Source organism: Phoxinus phoxinus (genome assembly GCF_949152265.1).
Source record: "Phoxinus phoxinus genome assembly, chromosome: 20".
Taxonomy (NCBI): Eukaryota; Metazoa; Chordata; class Actinopteri; order Cypriniformes; family Leuciscidae; genus Phoxinus; species Phoxinus phoxinus.
In genome coordinates this window covers 26,098,192-26,117,349 of record NC_136895.1, presented here as the reverse complement: position 1 = coordinate 26,117,349, position 19,158 = coordinate 26,098,192, and the positions used below count along the sequence as shown (strand labels likewise).

Here is a 19,158-nt window from a genome sequence, read left to right as displayed (position 1 = left end):
TTTTTTTTATAAATCTTTAATAAATATCTATTTCGTCACAGAACAACTAGTATCCGCTCAATTATGAGATTCGAGAAGCTTTAACACCATCTGCGCGGCCTGTGCTTTTTTTCCCTTTTTTTATTTAACGTTAGTGCTAATTCAAATAACAAATGGCACAAAATAGGCTATATAGAATATAGTTAACGTTACACTTTAGAATACTGTTCCAATTCCTTCGTAATTTATGCATTATGAACTCATATAGTAGTTATCTGTATGAAAAACAGCAGTTATTGATTAGTTATAGAACTACCACATTCAACTGAGGGCTATTACTATTTCATTAATCAGAGTTCCTTGTTAGTTAATATTAGTTAGTAGATAGTGTTTTACTCATTTGTTCCTGTGTAGTTATTCATTGATGATGGAAGAGTATTCTAAAGTTTCACTCAAAATATTAACTATTATAACACTTTACGGTAAGGGTACATGAATTATCATGAATTCATGCATGAATTATGCATTCATTCATGCATTAATATCTCATGAATCATCAGGAACTAGCCTAACACAAGTTCAACGTTTTCATTTACAACTTAATGGATGAACAACACCTTAATTAAAACATTAACTAAGATGAGTACATCATCATGAAATATGATTTATTACGCATGATCATGATTCTTTCTTTTTTTACAGTTATGCCACCATATTGTTCATCAGTGTTTCAAAGGACCTAGTCAGCGTTTTAGTTGAGGGGCCACACACATGATGAAGTCATTGATAGATAATGCTTAGTTAATGATGACTACTGTATTTGAAAAATAGACCCCAAAATATACCAATCAATATACCAATCACAGCTCATCATAGCACACCAATTTTGTTGCCATTCAAATACAGTAGTCATCATTAACTAAGCATTATCTATCAATGACTTCATCATGTGTGTGGCCCCTCAATTAAAATGTTTATAATAAAGTTAAATCATTATTAAATACAAGTGAGGTTCTACAAATAAAATAAGTAAAAATACACTAGTTACAAGCATAGGTAAATACAATAGAACAAAAGTTACTAAATTAATTTAACTGTAGTTTTCAGGTACAGGTACAGAACCAGTCCCTTGTTTGTTTGGTTAATACACCTTTGCAGCAAAAATGTCGTGTTTGACAGAATATTATATCTGATACCATTATTGTATTACCTGAAAAATAACATGGTGGAGATTTCTGCTTTGTTGCAAGGGCTCAAATAAGGAATTTAATCTCACTCTAATGCTCTTTATCTTTTTTACAGGAAGCTTGAAAAAAATGCCCTTACAAACCAGATTACTAGAAGAGATGCTGAAAAGGCAGTGTCAAAGTGGCTAATTGGTGCCAGGGACAGGGGAGGAAACCGTACAGCGAGGGCACGTGGTGGAGAGCAAGATGGGTAAAAGTCATTATCATTAAAACTGCAAAGTGTTTAGCCTATATATTTGTGTAAAACACAACATTGTGCTTTTGTCAAACTTTAAACTCTTGTCAAACTGTAGGCTAACCTACAACTGTCACCCAACCAAAATCACACACACACACACACACACACACACACACACACACACACACACACACACACACACACACACACACACACAAAACTGATTTTAGACAGACTTAGGAGGTTTAATGATCTACACCAAAGGAGAGAGAGCATTGGTGACAACAAAGTGAATATAATAATTACTACAATACTAATTTCTAGAAATTACTTAAAATGAAGTTTTATTAACTAAGTTCGGGAGGAGCACGTTCAGATAATTAACACGAGTGTATAGCACTCAGCAATCAACGATAAGAGGGTAAAAAAAGTGGTAAAAGTTGGTCAAAATGTTTATCTTGTGCCTCCAATATGTGCAGTGTTCCGGGACAGGTTTGAAAACCCCTTATCTACATAAGCTTGATTTGGAGCACCAAAAGACTAACCTGACATCTGAACTGTGAGAAAAGGAATTGCAAAAGTTGAAAAATGGTTGATTTATTTATTTTCTCTTTTCAAAGGGCCGTTGAGAGAGCGACAACAGAGGACTGAGATTCTGCACTTTTGTTTATGAAATATAGAGTTGTCTGACAGAGGACTGAAAAGCTGCACTTTTGTTTTGTTTATGAAATATAGAGTTGTCTGACAGAGGACTGAAAAGCTGCACTTTTGTTTTGTTTATGAAATATAGAGTTGTCTGACAGAGGACTGAAAAGCTGCACTTTTGTTTTGTTTATGAAATATAGAGTTGTCTGACAGAGGACTGAAAAGCTGCACTTTTGTTTTGTTTATGAAATATAGAGTTGTCTGACAGAGGACTGAAAAGCTGCACTTTTGTTTTGTTTGTGAAATATAAAGTTTGTCAAAAGCTTTCACTTTTGATACTTGTCTGTTAATATAAATATTATGTTAATAAAGTAAAGCATGAAGTAATTGTTTCTGTTCATTGATTACATATAATGTTTATATTTAGGGGTTTACTGTAAAATAAGGTAACCCAAAAAGACAAATATGGTAGCCCATATATACACCTGTTGTGGCCCATAAGAGCCCTAGATAAGACCTATATGGGTCCCATCATCATCCCATGTGGGCAGACTCCTGTAGGCCCTAAATGGGAACTACCTAGGCTACCCCTATGGGCCCGATATGGAGCCCACCAAGAGCCCATCATCAACCCATCTGGGCTAACACATGTGGGGCCTCCATGGAAACTGCGGCCAAAATTAGCTGGGTCCCAGCTGGGTAGCCCGGGTGGGCCCTGGATATCAGCCCATTTGCAGCCCGTTTGGGCCCCACATGGGTGTGTTGGCTGGGAGCCTACTAACTTTTCATTTATTGTCTTGAGTGAAGCGGCGTGAGAACAATGCTGGACCTCTAGGATTGTTATGGCCATCACCAGTCCTGTCTGTTTCATGGATCACCTGCCCCTGCTTTTTGTTTTTCTTGTTCACACATTTTTGTTGTCTGTCATTGTTTAATAAAAAATATTTTATTTGAAAACCTTCATTTGTATCAGCCATGCGAATTCTGAACGGACCGCCACGGCAGACCTCTGCGTGATCACATTATAAGCAAAATCACGGGAATCAATAGTCTAATACAGCCCAGTTGTGCTAAAATAAATATCATGAGACGTCCATCATCAAATGAATGATATGGAAAAGTTAAGTTAGAGCCGCTAAAGCAAGTGCTACTACCCATGCGACCATGAACACTAAGCTTTTCCCTCCAAAAATATAGCCTAAAACTTATCTAAGTAATATACAGTACCTCGTTGCCCCTCCAAATGCAAAACTGATATTAACAAAATGCAATAACAGCTGAAAAAGTACTTGGGTATGTGTTTTATTTTATATTTACCGTTCAATAATGCAATCGCTGCTGTCTGTCCCATAGAATAACATGACAGCCAGCGTATGTTTTGGAACTATTGGGGCTTACATGAACCACGTGACAGCCATAGCGGCGACATCAAAGAGTGTCGCAACTCTCTCTCTCTATGGCTCTGGTATGGGCTAACTTATCGGTTAGGGGTGAGCGAGGCTAGTTATAACACACATTAAAACTTCTCACACATGCTAGCATGACGAAACTTAGTGTATTTACTAGTTGCCATAACACTATGTAGAGAAAAAAAATGCTTAAAAAAAAAAAAAATCAGAAGATATCATTGGATTTATTTAATCATAGCACAAATAAATGTCTTAAGTTCGTTTTTCATCTCTGTTTTTTTTTTTTTTTTTTTTTTTTTTACTTAGACAAATCGGATATGATTTTAATCTCCAATATGTTATTTAACAGTTGAGATAGTTCTTTAATGCTGGTTTACCAACAGAAGACACCAGCAGGGTTTAAATCCCAGTTGAGCAGGTGGAGCATGTTGTCACACCGCATGTGCCCCTATTATAACTATGCTGTATTCCATACTTGTATTAATTCTATTAAGAAACCATGAGAAAAGGGTGAATAAAGACTGACAGTGAATGCTAAGCAATTATTAATTATTATGTTTTGAACTATGCTGTATAGCGGTGTTTTGCGGTGTGTTGGTGTTGCCATTATTAAAAAAATGCCATTATTTTATATGAAAAAGTTTATTGTATTTTATTAACAAAATATTTTAGTTTGTCTTGTATATATATTTTTTTATAATAATAATAAAAGAATTTACACAAACCGAGAAAGTCAAAAAGTGTTTCTCCCCTATATTTGCTTTACATCTGACATTATTTTTTTTTCTTCTAAAAAGACATAAAGAAAGAAAGAAAATCATTTAGTTTTAATTTAGGCTATTGAAATGATAATTTTTGGAGTCACAATTTAGCAAAAGTAAAAAAAAAAAAAAAGACAGACACTGGCAATTATTCATTGATGAATTAACCAGAAATATTAAAAATGAATGTGTGCTTTGTTATGGAAATTTTACATTTAGATGTGTTTCTTTTACTTTTAGATGGGTACAACTTTTATTAACGATGAAGATTCATTTTTACTCATAAGCATTTAAAAGAATATAATCAAAAGCACATTATTAAAGATATAAAACTAAGTTTTTTTATAAATGTATAAGTTAGAACAAGCTTGAAGGAACAAAATGTTCACTGGGTCATGTAAGGGCTGACAATATGTGTACTCCAAATAACTTTTTGTACTCCAAGTGTGAAAAATATGTGCGCAGCTTTGATCGAACTAAAGATAGACAAGATGTGTGAAAAAGAGCAGCAGCTAAGTACAGGAAACTTTTGCAGACATGACGTTGCTCAGACCAGTTAGAATTTGGGTTGGACATGAGATAATGAGCTAAGACATCTCCCTTTAAGGTAACAAAGGATTTTTTACACAGGGTGTGTTAGGGTATATAACCTTGGCGAAAGGGACTAGCCTTCGCCTTCTCATGTCAGATGCTCTCTGCGTGAGAATGCCATGGACCTTCTCATATCAGACGCTGTCTGTGTGGGAACGTCTTATTTCATGCATGAAATAAAATACTTTGTTTAATCTTTTGAGAATCGACTTTGTCTCTTTCATCCAGATTTTAATATTGATAATTTCCACGACAGCTTTCACTTTTTGAAATGTTTGCATTTGCACTGTATTGTCTAAAAACAGAACTGTGAAGGGTTGCACGGACCAAAAACAAACATGGCAGTTTCAATCTCAGCCCAGATCAGTTTGTGAAACATTATGGCCAAAATATAAACAATGTGTCCCTGTAAATGCACAGTTATTTATGTGGGAGACTGAAAGAACAGGATTAAAAATAATGACGATATGTAAAAAACAATTGTATCTTCATGTGTTGGAAAATAGCACAATTTCCTTTGCAAGTATTAATATGGGTAAACATTTTTACTGCACTTTCCTGTTGTATAATGTTATTTGGCTTATAATTACAGTAAGTGTTAATTTCTTCTTCAAGGTGCTATCATTCTTGGATCAGATGAAGTGTCCGTGATGGAGGGAGATTCAGTCACTCTACACACTGATGTTAAAACAAACCAACGAGACAATTGGTATTTTCGGTCCAGTAGCATAGCTGAATCTATAGATTTGAGTAAGTTCAGTGATGAGCAATACTTCGATCTATGTATTACCCACTGTAGAATCACAGAAATCACCGACTGGGAAAAAACCTGGGAAAGATTCTCATTTCGTCACATGGATGTTCAGTGTGATGACAGTTTCACAGACAGACTGAAGCTGGATCATCAGACTGGATCTCTGACCATCAGAGACAGCAGAACTATAGACTCTGGAGTTTATTATCTACAGGACTGCAGCATGTTCAATATAAAGCACTTCAGTGTTTCTGTTCATGGTGAGTCATTATGTTAAAAAGCAAGTCATGTACTGAAGTCGTGTCACAGTGACATTCAGAGCTGTTTTATTCTCTTTACCTGCATATTAATTTACACGCAGTATATAGATAATTTCTTCAAAAAACACATTTACTCTTTCTAAGTGGATATAGATTTAACTACAAATTTAGTTCACTATGATTTAACCAGGTTTGTTTTTCCATTGGTGTGTTTTTGTTTTTAATAGTTTTGATCTGCTGATTGGTTCTCAAACAATATCTGATCATATTTTCTGTTTTAATGCACGTGTTATTTCATATTTAACTCTTAATCCAAAGTGAAGAGGATTTGATGTAGGCTAACAAAAAAAGAAAAGAAAAAAGATGCAAAATATGTTCAACCCAACGTGAAATGAGCATGCAAATCCCTTTCATATACACAGTTCTTTCATGTTATGTAGTTGTTTGTTGTTAGCAAAAAAGTTCCTTCAATCTTCTGTTGGTGTGTGTTTCAGGAGTTCCTGCTGCTGAACGAGATCAAATGAAAAGAAAGTCAGTGAAGGAGGTAGAATCTGTTACTTTAGATCCTGATGTAATAACAAACACAAATGATTTGATGAAATGGTATTTTAATGAGATTCTCATCACTGAAATCACTGGAGATCAGAGTAAGATCTGTTCAGATGTTCAGTGTAAAGAGAGATTCAGAGACAGACTGCAGCTGGATCATCAGACTGGATCTCTGACCATCACAGACACCACAACTGATCATACTGGAGATTATAAACTACAGATCAGCAACAGCAGATTCAGCATCATTAGATACGTCAGTGTTTCTGTCACTGGTGAGTATCATTTAGTGATAATACTTAGGAACATTTTTGGCCTTGTTACTGTGGTAGAAATTCCTGTGACTTAAGTAATGATGTCTCATAGACCAGACACCTGGTACCACCAATCCAGATTATCCTCCAGTTTTCATTCCTGAGTCGGATGATGTCTTTCTCTATGAACACTTTCACTCGTGAATAAGTTCTCTAGTTTCCCACTAATCTGCTGTGCAGCAGTAACCAGACAGACTCCAGATAATGCCTGTGAAAGACCTCATTCCTATCACAGGAAATCCTCGCGACAAAAATACTACAGCAGTTTATATAGTATAGGTGTGCATTTAATTATATATATATTTTTGTAATATGATTGGTTGTTCATAAATGCAATTCAGCAAACCCCCTCCTCTTTTACTGGGCAGAAGTACATTTAAAATTTTAGATTATCTCAGCTTTTTTGCTTAATCATGGGCATGAGGTTATATATACGTGAACACGCTGATGACTTCAAGTGTCTGTGTGAACAGACTGCGCAGTGTGTATGCAAAAACACGTTGACTGACAGGGAACACATGATTAAAGGACCGTTCGGACCGAACGATATTATTGAACAAACATTTTATGGTCCTACGCCTTCCACAGACGACATATATTTATAAAAATACATTAAGACCATGTAGACTTGGAATTAAGCTTTTTCCCCGTTATTATTTGATTCACGGGACCGGACACCAGTTATCTTGCCATGAAAAATCTTTATTCTAAATACTGTATGTCAGCATAGGAGAGAAACTTGAGAAGATGTTGTATTCATGCCAGGTTTATGTGTTTCTCAGTGTTTCTCTGGAGTTAGTACAAGGATTGAGCTTATATACACCACTGAGGGACTTACAACTTCCTTGTAAGGTAGAAAAACATGTTGCTTATGTTTAAAATGGAACGTATACCTCATGCTTACACATGGCACAATCCACTTTCCATATTAAAGCTGAAGTCGGCAAGATTTGTTTTAAATATTCACTGAAACCGACGCTATGGTCCGACAGAAAATCATAAATCATCTGCTTTTAGAAAAAAAACCCCACGCTTCTACCTCCACCTAAAACCTTTTATTTGTTTTGCAAAAATCCACCGCTCCCGGTTCTTCTGGTCCAATCAGCGCATGAGATGGCTCGATGGGATGGTGCTCTGTGGTAGTTGGGGAGGGGCATGGGAGTTGTAAACATTCAACATTTTGGATAAGTCCCCTCAATCTGCAAGACTTGCCGACTGCAGCTTTAAGAAACTGTCCCTTCAGTGTATACATTTGTGGTATTCACATCAGAGGAAACATTCCTTTCCTTGTAAATAATATGCCAACTGTACACATTTGATGTATCATCATCAGTGGAGTGTTGCATTGCACAAATACTTCTATGCAAAATATAGCTCATCCCATATCTCGCCTCAGCACACATGGGTTCATGCAATCTATTCTAGCTCATGCATTTTAAACTTTATAAGATAATACAACTGATTATGAATACAAATAACGAATAATAATACAGATACACAATACTGAACATAGTATTATGTATTATTCATAATACATAATAATGAAATTATATTAAAAGATTACACTTGTGACTTTAGTCTTCAGTGATTGCTATCAGGATATCAGCTTTCCTGCAGCTCAAACTGTAGAGCGTTGGCGCTTGCAACACCAAGGTCATGAGTTTTATTTCCAGGAAAAGCAAGAACTGATAAGAATGTAAATGTGTACCTTGAAATGCAATGGAAGTCACTTTGGATAAAAGCGTCTGCGAAATGCATAAATGTATGAGGAGACTTTCAACCAGCATAACAAAAAATGTTTCTGCAGAGAATCACCTACTTCGAGAGTCATATTTATGATAGCACGATTATGAAAGCATATGATTTGTATGTAGTTTTCATGTGATTTGGGCTTTTTTTTTTTTTATAAGAATATGGGATGATTACATAAGAAATTCTAAGCAGTAGGGATGTCACGATACCAAAATTACAGTAGTCGGTATCAATACCAATACAATTGCACGGTTCTCGGTACCAATTTCGGTACCACAGCAAAATCTGTTTTATTTTTTAACTATTTTGATTTGATAATCATGCACACCTGTTGTTCATTTCATTGATTAGTTTCCCTGTGTATTTAAGCCCCGTCAGAGAATGTCTAATAAGGGGAGAAGGTTCACTCTCGCTACACTTCCGGCTTCTGACTGGTTGCAGTTCCACTCTGATTCCATATGAGGGCGCTCACAGGACGAGTGCAGAATGAATGGAGGTCTATGGAGCTATACCCCTCAAAATCCACTTTTCTCAAGATATAATTTTTTGTCTAGTAATTTGAATGTTGTATTCGAAAGGAGATGCAAAGAAATTGCACATTGCTGGGTGTTAGATTTTTTAGAGTCACTTATTTGCTTTAAAAAGTCTTTCAAAATGTCAATGACGTCATACACATCGTACGACCAGAGATACTGCTTTACGGCAATCCTTCAGGCACTGTGGTGCTTTCGCGCTCTGCACTTTCTTTTCTCTCGAGGCATCGCCAGCACAGCGGACACAGGTAAACACACGGGCTAGAAGAGTTTCTGCTAGAATACATTCTGTTCCCGCTTCAGATACCACGATGCCATCAAGCGGTATCTCTGGTCGTAACCAGTCCTTCACTGACCAATCAGCGTTCATTAGCAGAATGCTAGCGTGTTATGGGCAACAACAACTTAACCTGTAAGAAATCGAAAGGACATAAGTACTCGTTCATTCAACTTTCGACCTATAACCCATGTTGAACTTGCCAAACCTACAATCAAATCTGAGATTTCTCAACGGCAATCGGCTGAAAGGGACACATTTAGCCGTCTAGCCCCATAGACTCCCATTCATTTTGCACTCGGGGGCGATCGCCCCCAGTGGAACTCTGGTGGAACTACAACCAAAATTCGGTACAATAGGACTTAATAGGGAGTGAACAGGCTCTCCGTAGACGGGCTCTGGCCCCGTGTTACTGTTTTGTTCAGTCACCAGTTGTTCGGTTCATGTTTTTCTAGTTAAAGTTTCTTTAGTGTTTTGTGTTCTAAGTATAGTAAATCATTGTGCAACGGCCAGCGATTAGATCCAGATCTTTTTCTTCAGTGCTGCAACCGAGTGTGACAGCAGGTGTAGCAATTAGCTTATTCCAAAATGCTACAAACATCATAAATCTACCTCGTCATATGACCAATCCACATTAGATCGCAACCGGAAGTTTTTACAAACACTCCATTGTTGTTTACATTGAGTTTTGAGTAAAAGCGTACTATTGATCTCATAAATTGTCATGTGTAGCTTGATGCTAATTGTAGCTAGAATTCACCTGTTATCCAGATATGATTATATTTCATGATGCATGTTGTCAAAAGAATTAACGTAAGGTTGTAAGAATTTTTTGTTTTCTAGAAATATTTTTGGTAATAGTTGGGTATAATGCTGTAGTGTAGACACACCGGGGCCCCCCAGGCCCCTCATTTACATCGCAGGCGGCTCTAATCGCGGCATATGCTCCTACACCTGAAATCAGCTCTTCGTAGCAGTTATAAATATTATAGAATAGAATGAGGCATTTATACAGTGCTTTCATATGTACTACTGTAAACCCAAAGCGCTTTACAATGATACATGTCGGGGTCCCTCCTCAACCTCAGTTATGCACACAGTCAGGTGAACCACTTGACTTCCATCTGTAAAGTAAGTCAGGTACATCTTGGATAGCCTGGGGATGATTTAAAGGTCCCGTTCTTCGTGATTCCATTTTTTAAACTTTAGCTAGTGTGTAATGTTGCTGTTAGAGCATAAATAATACCTGTAAAATTATAAAGCTCAAAGTTCAATGCCAAGTGAGATATTTGATTTAACAGAAGTCCCCTTTCAAAGCCTACAGCGAACGGCCAGTTTGGACTACATCCTCTACTTCCTGCTTAAATGACGTCACTAGAACAGTTTTTTGACTAACCTCCGCACACAGGAATACACAAAAAAAGGGCGCGTGGTCTTGTTGCGCTCCAACAGAGAAGAGGAAGAGTTGCGTTTGTCGCCATGTCGTCGAGACGCTGTTATTTTCATCCCGGTGTGGTAAAGTGTTGGGTCCGGCTGCCCGGAAAGGTCACGCCTCTCCACTATGGTAAGAGGCGTGACCTTTCCGGGCTGCTGTCGAATCACAACACAGGGTTCCTTGTGCCGTGTGCCAGCGGTTCACTGGCACAATCAGAACTCGTTACATATTTCTGAAGGAGGGACTTCATAGAACAAGGAAGTAATCAGCCCGGTTTTAGGAAAGTTAAAACAGCGGTATACAGATAAGTAAATTTTGTGAAAAATACAGGGTTTTTTTTACACGCGAAACATGAATACATGTTATATTGCACACTGTAAACACAATCAAAGCTTCAAAAACACACGAAAAATGGGACCTTTAATTCATCAGGAAATTAAAAATTTTGGGTGACCTACTCATTTTTAAGTTGTATGAGATATGTATTCTTCTACTGTTTGTTTGCATGTTACAATATAACTCGAGACGTATTTATATATTCACAGTCTTTATGATCTATAGAAAAACATTTTCACAGCACTTTCCTGTTGTATTATTTTATCTGGCTCTTAATTAACGGTTCATTTCTTCTTCAGGTTTTTTTGGTATTGGATCAGATGGGGTGTCAGTGTTTATGATGGAGGGAGATCCAGTCATTCTACACACTGGTGTTAAACAAATCCGAAGAGACATAATTAGATGGCTTTTTAATGACATTCGTATAGCTCAAATCCATGGATACGAGCGTAGGAAATGTACAGATTTGAAGTGTTATCTTTGGTTTAATGAGAGATTCAGAGCCAGCCTGAATCTGGATCATAAGACTGGATCTCTGACCATCAAAAACACCAGAACCACAGACGCTGGAGTTTATGAACTAAGGATTATCAGCAGAAGTGGAAAAACCCGTGTAACAAAGCACTTCAGGGTTTCTGTTCGGGGTGAGTCTTTGTCAAAAGCAAGTCTTTTACATTTATATCACGTCATTAATGTCTTAAATGTTAAGTGATATTTTTGTAGTGACATTCAGTGGTTTTTTTCTCTTGTGCTTTAATTGTCACAATCTGTGTGTTTAGTTTATCAAGCGACGGGAATACTTTTTGTGTGCAAAAAACAAACAAAAATAACGACTTTATTCAACTATTTATTTTCTTCTGTGTGGGCCTCTGATGTGAGTTCACGTAGTGTAACAGTGCAGCGCTTCTGGGTTGTACGTCAGAACGTAGGCTCACTATTGGCTGACGCTGGTCGTGTGTGATGCTGGCCAAAATTAACATGACAGGGCTGTAGCAATGTTGTTGCGCGACATTCAGCAAATGCTAGATGCCGCTCTGACAATTTATTTTTTAATGCTAGGTATAAATATCCCATTTAGCATGTTATGTTTAATTTTTTTAATTAGTCAGATGCTAGATAATTATATACATTTTAAATATTGTTTATCCTTATTATTATTTGTAATACACGTTGTATAGAACCAATCAAAAAGCTTAGAAATGTACATACACGCTGATCATTTGCCAATGGGAAGCCCCGTTTCGACTGACCGGCACGCGATTGGTCCAGCCATCCTCCTGTCAGGCTCTGTGTAAACAAGCTTGCTGATCTTCTCAGAAAGATTAAATATTATTAATTTGAGAAATGTTGTGTTATTTATTAATGTCTTTGGTCAAATTAAGCTGTAAAATAAAAAAGTTTATACATTTAAATGCAATGGATTTTGAAAGATATCAACATAAAACGGGCAAAAAAACTTTAAAAGCGATTTTCTCAGGTTTTCAATTGGAAAAAGAGGGCAGACTACCATAATTCAAATGTGTATACCTTTACAACCATTCAAGGTATGACTTTGACTAGGATATAATTTGAAAGCTTATGGTCTCCGCTTTCCATTAATACCAAAAACTATTGAAATTTGGGTCACTGTGACTCATTTTGCTGGATCAGGTCACATATAACGCACGTCATTCCAGGGAATCCCCTATGGGCTTTTTGGTCAATTTTTCTCTAGTTCGCACCTGACCTAAGTCTACTTGGGTCTCGTCTACAATCGAAGTCCCTGAACGTGTTGACGTTAGTTTCCTATAATATTTATTCTACACATCGGAGTCTAATCCTATACTCGCCGATAACAATGGCAGAATTTTTATTGGTATCGGCGGCATTTCCGATACTAGTATCGGAATCAGAACAACCCTATTTAAAACACTCGACTGACGTTATGAAGTGAGTTCGGAGTAAAAACAAGTTATTTAATGTCTTTTTCATAAGTTTCATAAACGCTTCTCGTGTTTGGAAAATGTGTATGTTTGACTCATGTTGCTTTTTCAAATGCAGTGCTTTCAGATGAAGCGTTACTAGTGATCACAAAGCTGCTCTTCACTAACACGCTGTGTACGTATTTATATCATTAAAAATTGCAGCCTTTGCAAAATTGTAATCTCATTAAGCCAAATTAAGATTTTGGTTCAATTTCGATTAATCATGCAGGCTTAGTGCTGAGACATTTTTCTGTTTTAGAGATGGGGATACATTATTTTGTAGTGCCAAATTTGACAAGGAATTAAAATTTTCCATTTGAATGACTCTCTGCTTGTTGGGTGTCAGTGTACCCTAAAATAGCCTACAAAATCTAGCCTACAATGTATGTGTTTTTTTTAAAAGTTGGTCAAGGAAGCAGTAGCAGCACTAGTTGGCCTGGGATGGAGTCAAATTCCCGGCCTGAATTATTGTCTCGATCCGCCACTGACCACAGATAATCATTGGAAAAAGCTTTTTCTTTTTCTTGAAAAGCTAAATTTTGTTTTTAAAGCACAGGTCCTCTCAAGTTACTTATAGGCTATAAGTGTTTGGAACCTTACAGCTTGGTTTAATATCCTTGTTTGTCATTTACTTTTGTATAAATTGTTTATCCACAGATCACAAGACTAGGTTGTTCTTACTGTAGAAGAAATAAGTTCTGGTGAAGATGTTAGTTCCTCATCAGATCACCTATTATTTGCTTAAATGTGCCTAGTATTTAATATTCAGTATTTATTTGTATTTCATTTATTTACCAGGAATACAAGTGCATAGGATTCGATAAAAAGAAAAATGCAAAATATGTTCATAAGCACGAAATGTGGACAAATGTTGCTTTTCAGATTGAAAGTGAATAAAGAGCATAGAAATCCCTTTCAAATCCACGGCTCTTTCATGTTATGTAGTTTGTTGTTTTTAGCAAACATTTCCTTCAATCTTCTGTTGGTGTGTGTTTCAGGAGTTTCTGCTGCTGAACGAGATAAAATGAAGAGAAAGTCAGCGAAGGAGGGAGAACCTGTCACTTTACATCCTGGAGTAATAAAAAAACCTAATAATTTGATGACATGGCATTTTAATGTAACTGTCATCGCTGAAATCACTGGAGATCAGAGTAAGATCTGTACAGATGTTCAGTGTAAAGAGAAATTCGGAGACAGACTGAAGCTGGATCATCAGACTGGATCTCTGACCATCACGAACACCACAAACACACACTCTGGAGAATATAAACTAAAGATCAGCAGCAGCAGATTCAGCATCATGAAGAGATTCCGTGTTACTCACTCTTGAAGTCAAGGAAATTCGTATGGATTTTACGAAGTGGCTACCCAGCTAACAAAATTATGTTCTGAGAACGTTGTGGGAACGTTGATTTGAAATGTTCTAAAAACGTTGAAATGTCCAGTTTGCTTAACGTTGCTGGAATGGTTTCTTAATGTTAGCAAAACATTGCTGGAACGTTAGCATAATGTTGCTGGAACGTTATCTTAAGGTTAGCATAACGTTGCTGGAACGTTAGCATAACGTTGCTGGAACGTTAGCATAAGGTTGCTGGAATGTTATCTTAAGGTTAGCATAACGTTGCTGGAACGTTAGCATAACGTTGCTGGAACGTTAGCATAACGTTGCTGGAACGTTAGCATAACGTTGCTGGAACATTAGCATAACGTTGCCGGAACATTAGCATAACGTCGCCGGAACATTAGCATAACGTTGCTGGAACATTAGCATAACGTTGTTGGAACATTATCTTAAGCTTAGCATAACGTTGCTGGAACATTAGCATAACGTTGCTGGAACATTATCTTAAGGTTAGCATAACGTTGCTGGAACGTTATATTAAGGTTAGCATAACATTGCTGGAATGTTAGCATAACGTTGCTGTAATGTTAGCATAACGTTGCTGTAATGTTAGCATAATGTTGCTGGAACATTATCTTAAGGTTAGCATAACGTTGCTGGAATGTTATATTAAGGTTAGCATAACGTTGCTAGAATGTTAGCATAACGTTGCTGGAACATTCTTAAGGTTAGCATAACGTTCATGGAACGTTATTTTAAGGTTAGCATAACGTTCATGGAACGTTATCTTAAGGTTAGCATAATGTTGTCGGAACGTTCGCATAAAATTGCTGGAACATTGGCATAACGTTGCTGGAACATTATCTTAAGGTAAGCATAACGTTCCTGCAACGTTTTCCCCCAAAATGTTATTAACAATACAACATTCAAAGAACATTAAAATGTCCACTGTCTTTCATGTGAAAATGTTATTTTAAGGTTAGAAAAACAATTCTGCACCATTCGTTCAACTTAATTTTTTTATTAAAACAACCATGTGAATTATAAGCGCACTTTTACATCACATCAAAAAGTAGAACATTTCATATGATTATCATACATTTTAAACGCTACATAATAGCTTAAAAAAACAACTACAAATATTTTCATGTAAACATTTAAATGAAATGATAACTGTGTTTAAGGGTTCAAAAAATTATGTCAGTAATTACTCATGTTATTCCAACCCCGTAAGACTTCCGTTCATCTTCAGAACACAAATTAAGATATTTTCGATGAAACCTGAGAGAACAGCAAGGTGGCAACAAGTGACAAAATGTATTTGTTATTGAATCATTTATTAAAGAGAATGTAGTAGTATGATGCTTTTGAAATAAGTCAGAAAGGCGTTTGCTGTTCTCTTCTCAGGCGCTCGTGTTCTCAGCGCCGCCCGTCAAAATAAAAGTCCCGCTTCCAAAACGTCGGCCAATCAGAAAAACTAATCGGCCAACGCCGATATTTGAAAAATGCCTTATATCGGCCGATATATCAGCCTGGGCGATATATCGGTCGACCACTAATCGTCCCAGCCCTAGAGTTCACGAGATCAGCGAGAACTGAGAAGATGACGCAGATGGGTCTCGATGTAGTGCGGCACTTTTGTTAACTCACTCAAGAGGCCCACAAAAATGATTGTCGTTGCTTGATAAACTTAAGGTTGAGCCACTGTAGTCACTTGGACTATTTTAACATGTCTTTACTAACTTTCTGGGCCGGCAGAATGAAATTGCCTAGAAGCCTATGGAGGAGTGAGCCAGCTCTCATATTTCATCAAAATATCTTAATTTGTGTTCTGAAGATGAACGGAAGTCTTAAAGGGATAGTTCACAAAAAATGAGAACTCTGTCAGTAATTACTCACCCTCATGTTGTTTCAACCCCGTAAGACTTTCCTTCATCTTCGGAACACAAATTAAGATATTTTTGATGAAATCTGAGCGCTGTCTCACTCCTCCATAGGCTTCTTGAGGGATTGAAACTTGCCGGCCCAGAATAGTTATTAAAGGTGCAATGTGTAATATTTCTGAGGATCTATTGACAGAAATGCAATATAAGATCCATAACCATGTTTTCAGTGGTGTATAAAGACCTTACTTAATGAGCCGTTTTGTTTTGAGTCATTTATATCTACATAACCGCAGGCACCCCCTTCTATGAAGCTTGACATATTGTGACGTCATGTTTCTACCGTAGCCGACAGCGAACAAACAGCGCTACAGTGCGCGTTTCGTCACTAACTTGAATGAGAAGCTGCAGAAAACAGATATTGTTTAGGACAAGAGCCGACGGAGGGTAAATCTAAAAATCACGGGTCAACATCGGTGTGGCTTTTCACTGATGGAAGGGAAAAGCTTTCCCTTTCACTGAGGGAAAAAGGCTTTCAAAGCGACGCCGAAGTGTCCTGTTTTCTGCTGGACAGGTATTCCAACTTTAACATTGCAAATGAAAACTGTTGTTTCATAATGTTAGCATTACCAAGAAGCTAGCCATAGACACCGTGTGAAGTGACTTTTCCCTTGTCAGTGGTGTAAAATATGTAGGTATATTGTTTCATGTAACTTAGTTATTCTCCCTCCCTGTGTTATGGCTTTTCTATGTGGGGATAAATGTGCTGTTACGTTCGTGAGACAATCAGCTGATTAGTACTATTGACTGTAAAACACTAACATTAGCCTACAGCATAACAGTTCATACTAGCCAGCTAAACTAATCTGTTAGAAAAATTTTGTAGTTGGATAGTTTCATGTGGTTCTTCTCCCTCGCTGTGTTGTGGGTTTGCTATGTGGGGAGAAATGTGCTGGTTACGTCGGCCACCGTGCTTCTCTTTCCAGTTTGAGAAGGGAGGGATAGGCCGCAAGTGACTGGCTGTTTGCAATTTGCAAACCTCACCACTAGATGCCTCTAAAAATCACACACTGCACCTTTAAAGACATCGTTAAAATAGTCCAAGTGACTACAGTGGCTCAACCATATGTTTATCAAGCGACGAGAATACTTTTTGTGCGCAAAAAACAAACAAAACTAATGACTTTATTCCACTATTCATTATGTTCTCCGTGGGCCTAAGTGTGTTTACGTAGTATAACTGCACATAGTATATCTGTGTTGCACGTCACCACGTAGGCTCACCATTGGCCGACGCTGGTCATGTGTGTGATGCGTGTGACCTATGGAGGAGTGAGACAGCTGTCAGATTTCACGAAAGTCTTACGGGGTTGGAACAACATGAAGGTGAGTAATTACTGACAGAATATTCATTTTTGGGTGAACTATCCCTTAAATATAAGTAGTGTGGGTGTGCCAAACTAGCACTGTGGTCCAGTCTGTGGTCCAGTCTCTTCATGCCCCGTCTGTGGATAAAAAACAGATTGACTGATGTTACTAAAAATTGGTGAATTATTATTTCATAAACATTTGATAATAACAGTGTGGCTACTCCATAAATGTTAAAGGAACACTCCAACTTTTTGGGACTTTAGCCTATTCAACTTATCCCCCAGAGTTAGATAAGTCCATACATACCTTTTTCATCTCCGTGCGTGCTATAAGTCTGTTTGACGCACCCACCGCTAGCCTAGCTTAGCACAAAGACTGGATGTAAATGGTTGCAACTAGCATACTAATCCAAATAAGTGACAAAATAACGCAAACATTTTCCTATTTACATGTTGTGATTTGTATAGTCACAGAGTGTACAAAAAACAAAGTCACATGAGACACAGACATATTTTAACCGTATAAATACTGGGAACTATATCCCCTGAATATAGGGCGGAGTGATAACCGCAGCGCACCTGAGACGCGCTCTGAACGAACTCTCTGCTCCTCACCACGGCGCGTCTCAGGTGCTGCGGTTATTACTCCGCCCAAGTAGCAGTGCTTCACCTTCTGAGAATATAGTTCCCAGTATTTATACGGTTAAAATATGTCTGTGTCTCATGTGACTTTGTTTTTTGTACACTCTGTGACTATACAAATCACAACATGTAAATAGGAAAATGTTTGCGTTATTTTGTCACTCATTTGGATTAGTATGCTAGCTGCAACCATTTACATCCAGTCTTTGTGCTAAGCTAGGCTAGCGGTGGGTGCGTCAAACAGACTTATAGCACGCACGGAGATGAAAAAGGTATGTATGGACTTATCTAACTCTGGGGGATAAGGTGAATAGGCTAAAGTCCCAAAAAGTCGGAGTGTTCCTTTAACCCTAAAGTTATTTAGACTGTGCTTTGAGTACTATAAATTTATATTAGTTTTTTTCCAACTGCAAACACGTTTTCAAAACGATGTCACCCTTTTTCAAAACTCTACACACAATTCCCAAAACTGCACACACAAAATGGCCTCACATCTCTTTCAAAATGTAACACTGCATTCAAAATGCCATAACCACATGACAGAATGAAGCATTTGCATCAAATGGCAAACACTTCTTTCATAATAGTAAATTTTTGGATATACCATGTAAACACTGTTGTTCTATATCTAAAGCACTCTGATCTTTCATAGGCTTATATCTTCACTTCAATACAATGTTCTACAGTGACAGTAATCTGCTGAGAGCGGGAACAAGTACACTAAACACCAATGCAATGTAGAAACATAACATGTTTTTTAGGCCAAACATTACTGTTGTATACAGTAGCATACAACACAACCATAAACATATGTAAACCAAAAGTATATTCTTTAGAATACAGTAAAGAACACAATTGTGTGTGGGGAGTCTCTGTCCATTGATGGCATCAATAGTTCAAAACAGGTAATCTGACCTTTGACCTATATGTGATTGGT

The 19,158-nt window shown here is 37.3% G+C and overlaps 1 protein-coding gene across 1 annotated transcript; it reads left to right on the top strand.

Moving 5' to 3' along the window:
- Window positions 1–6,353: 6,353 nt before the first annotated feature.
- LOC306988264 (uncharacterized protein) lies at window positions 6,354–14,345 on the top strand. Its single transcript, XM_079593070.1, has 3 exons — window positions 6,354–6,648; window positions 11,320–11,664; window positions 13,983–14,345. The coding sequence occupies exons 1-3, from the start codon at window positions 6,420–6,422 to the stop codon at window positions 14,312–14,314; spliced, it is 906 nt and encodes a 301-aa protein (XP_079449196.1). The 5' UTR covers window positions 6,354–6,419; the 3' UTR covers window positions 14,315–14,345.
- Window positions 14,346–19,158: the final 4,813 nt, after the last annotated feature.

Coding starts and splice junctions, on each gene's coding strand:
- LOC306988264 (XM_079593070.1), top strand. CDS start 6,420: ATGAAATGGTATTTTAATGAGATTCTCATCACTGAAATCACTGGAGAT. Junction 6,649..11,319: donor CGTCAGTGTTTCTGTCACTG/GTGAGTATCATT, acceptor TTTCTTCTTCAG/GTTTTTTTGGTATTGGATCA. Junction 11,665..13,982: donor CTTCAGGGTTTCTGTTCGGG/GTGAGTCTTTGT, acceptor TGTGTGTTTCAG/GAGTTTCTGCTGCTGAACGA.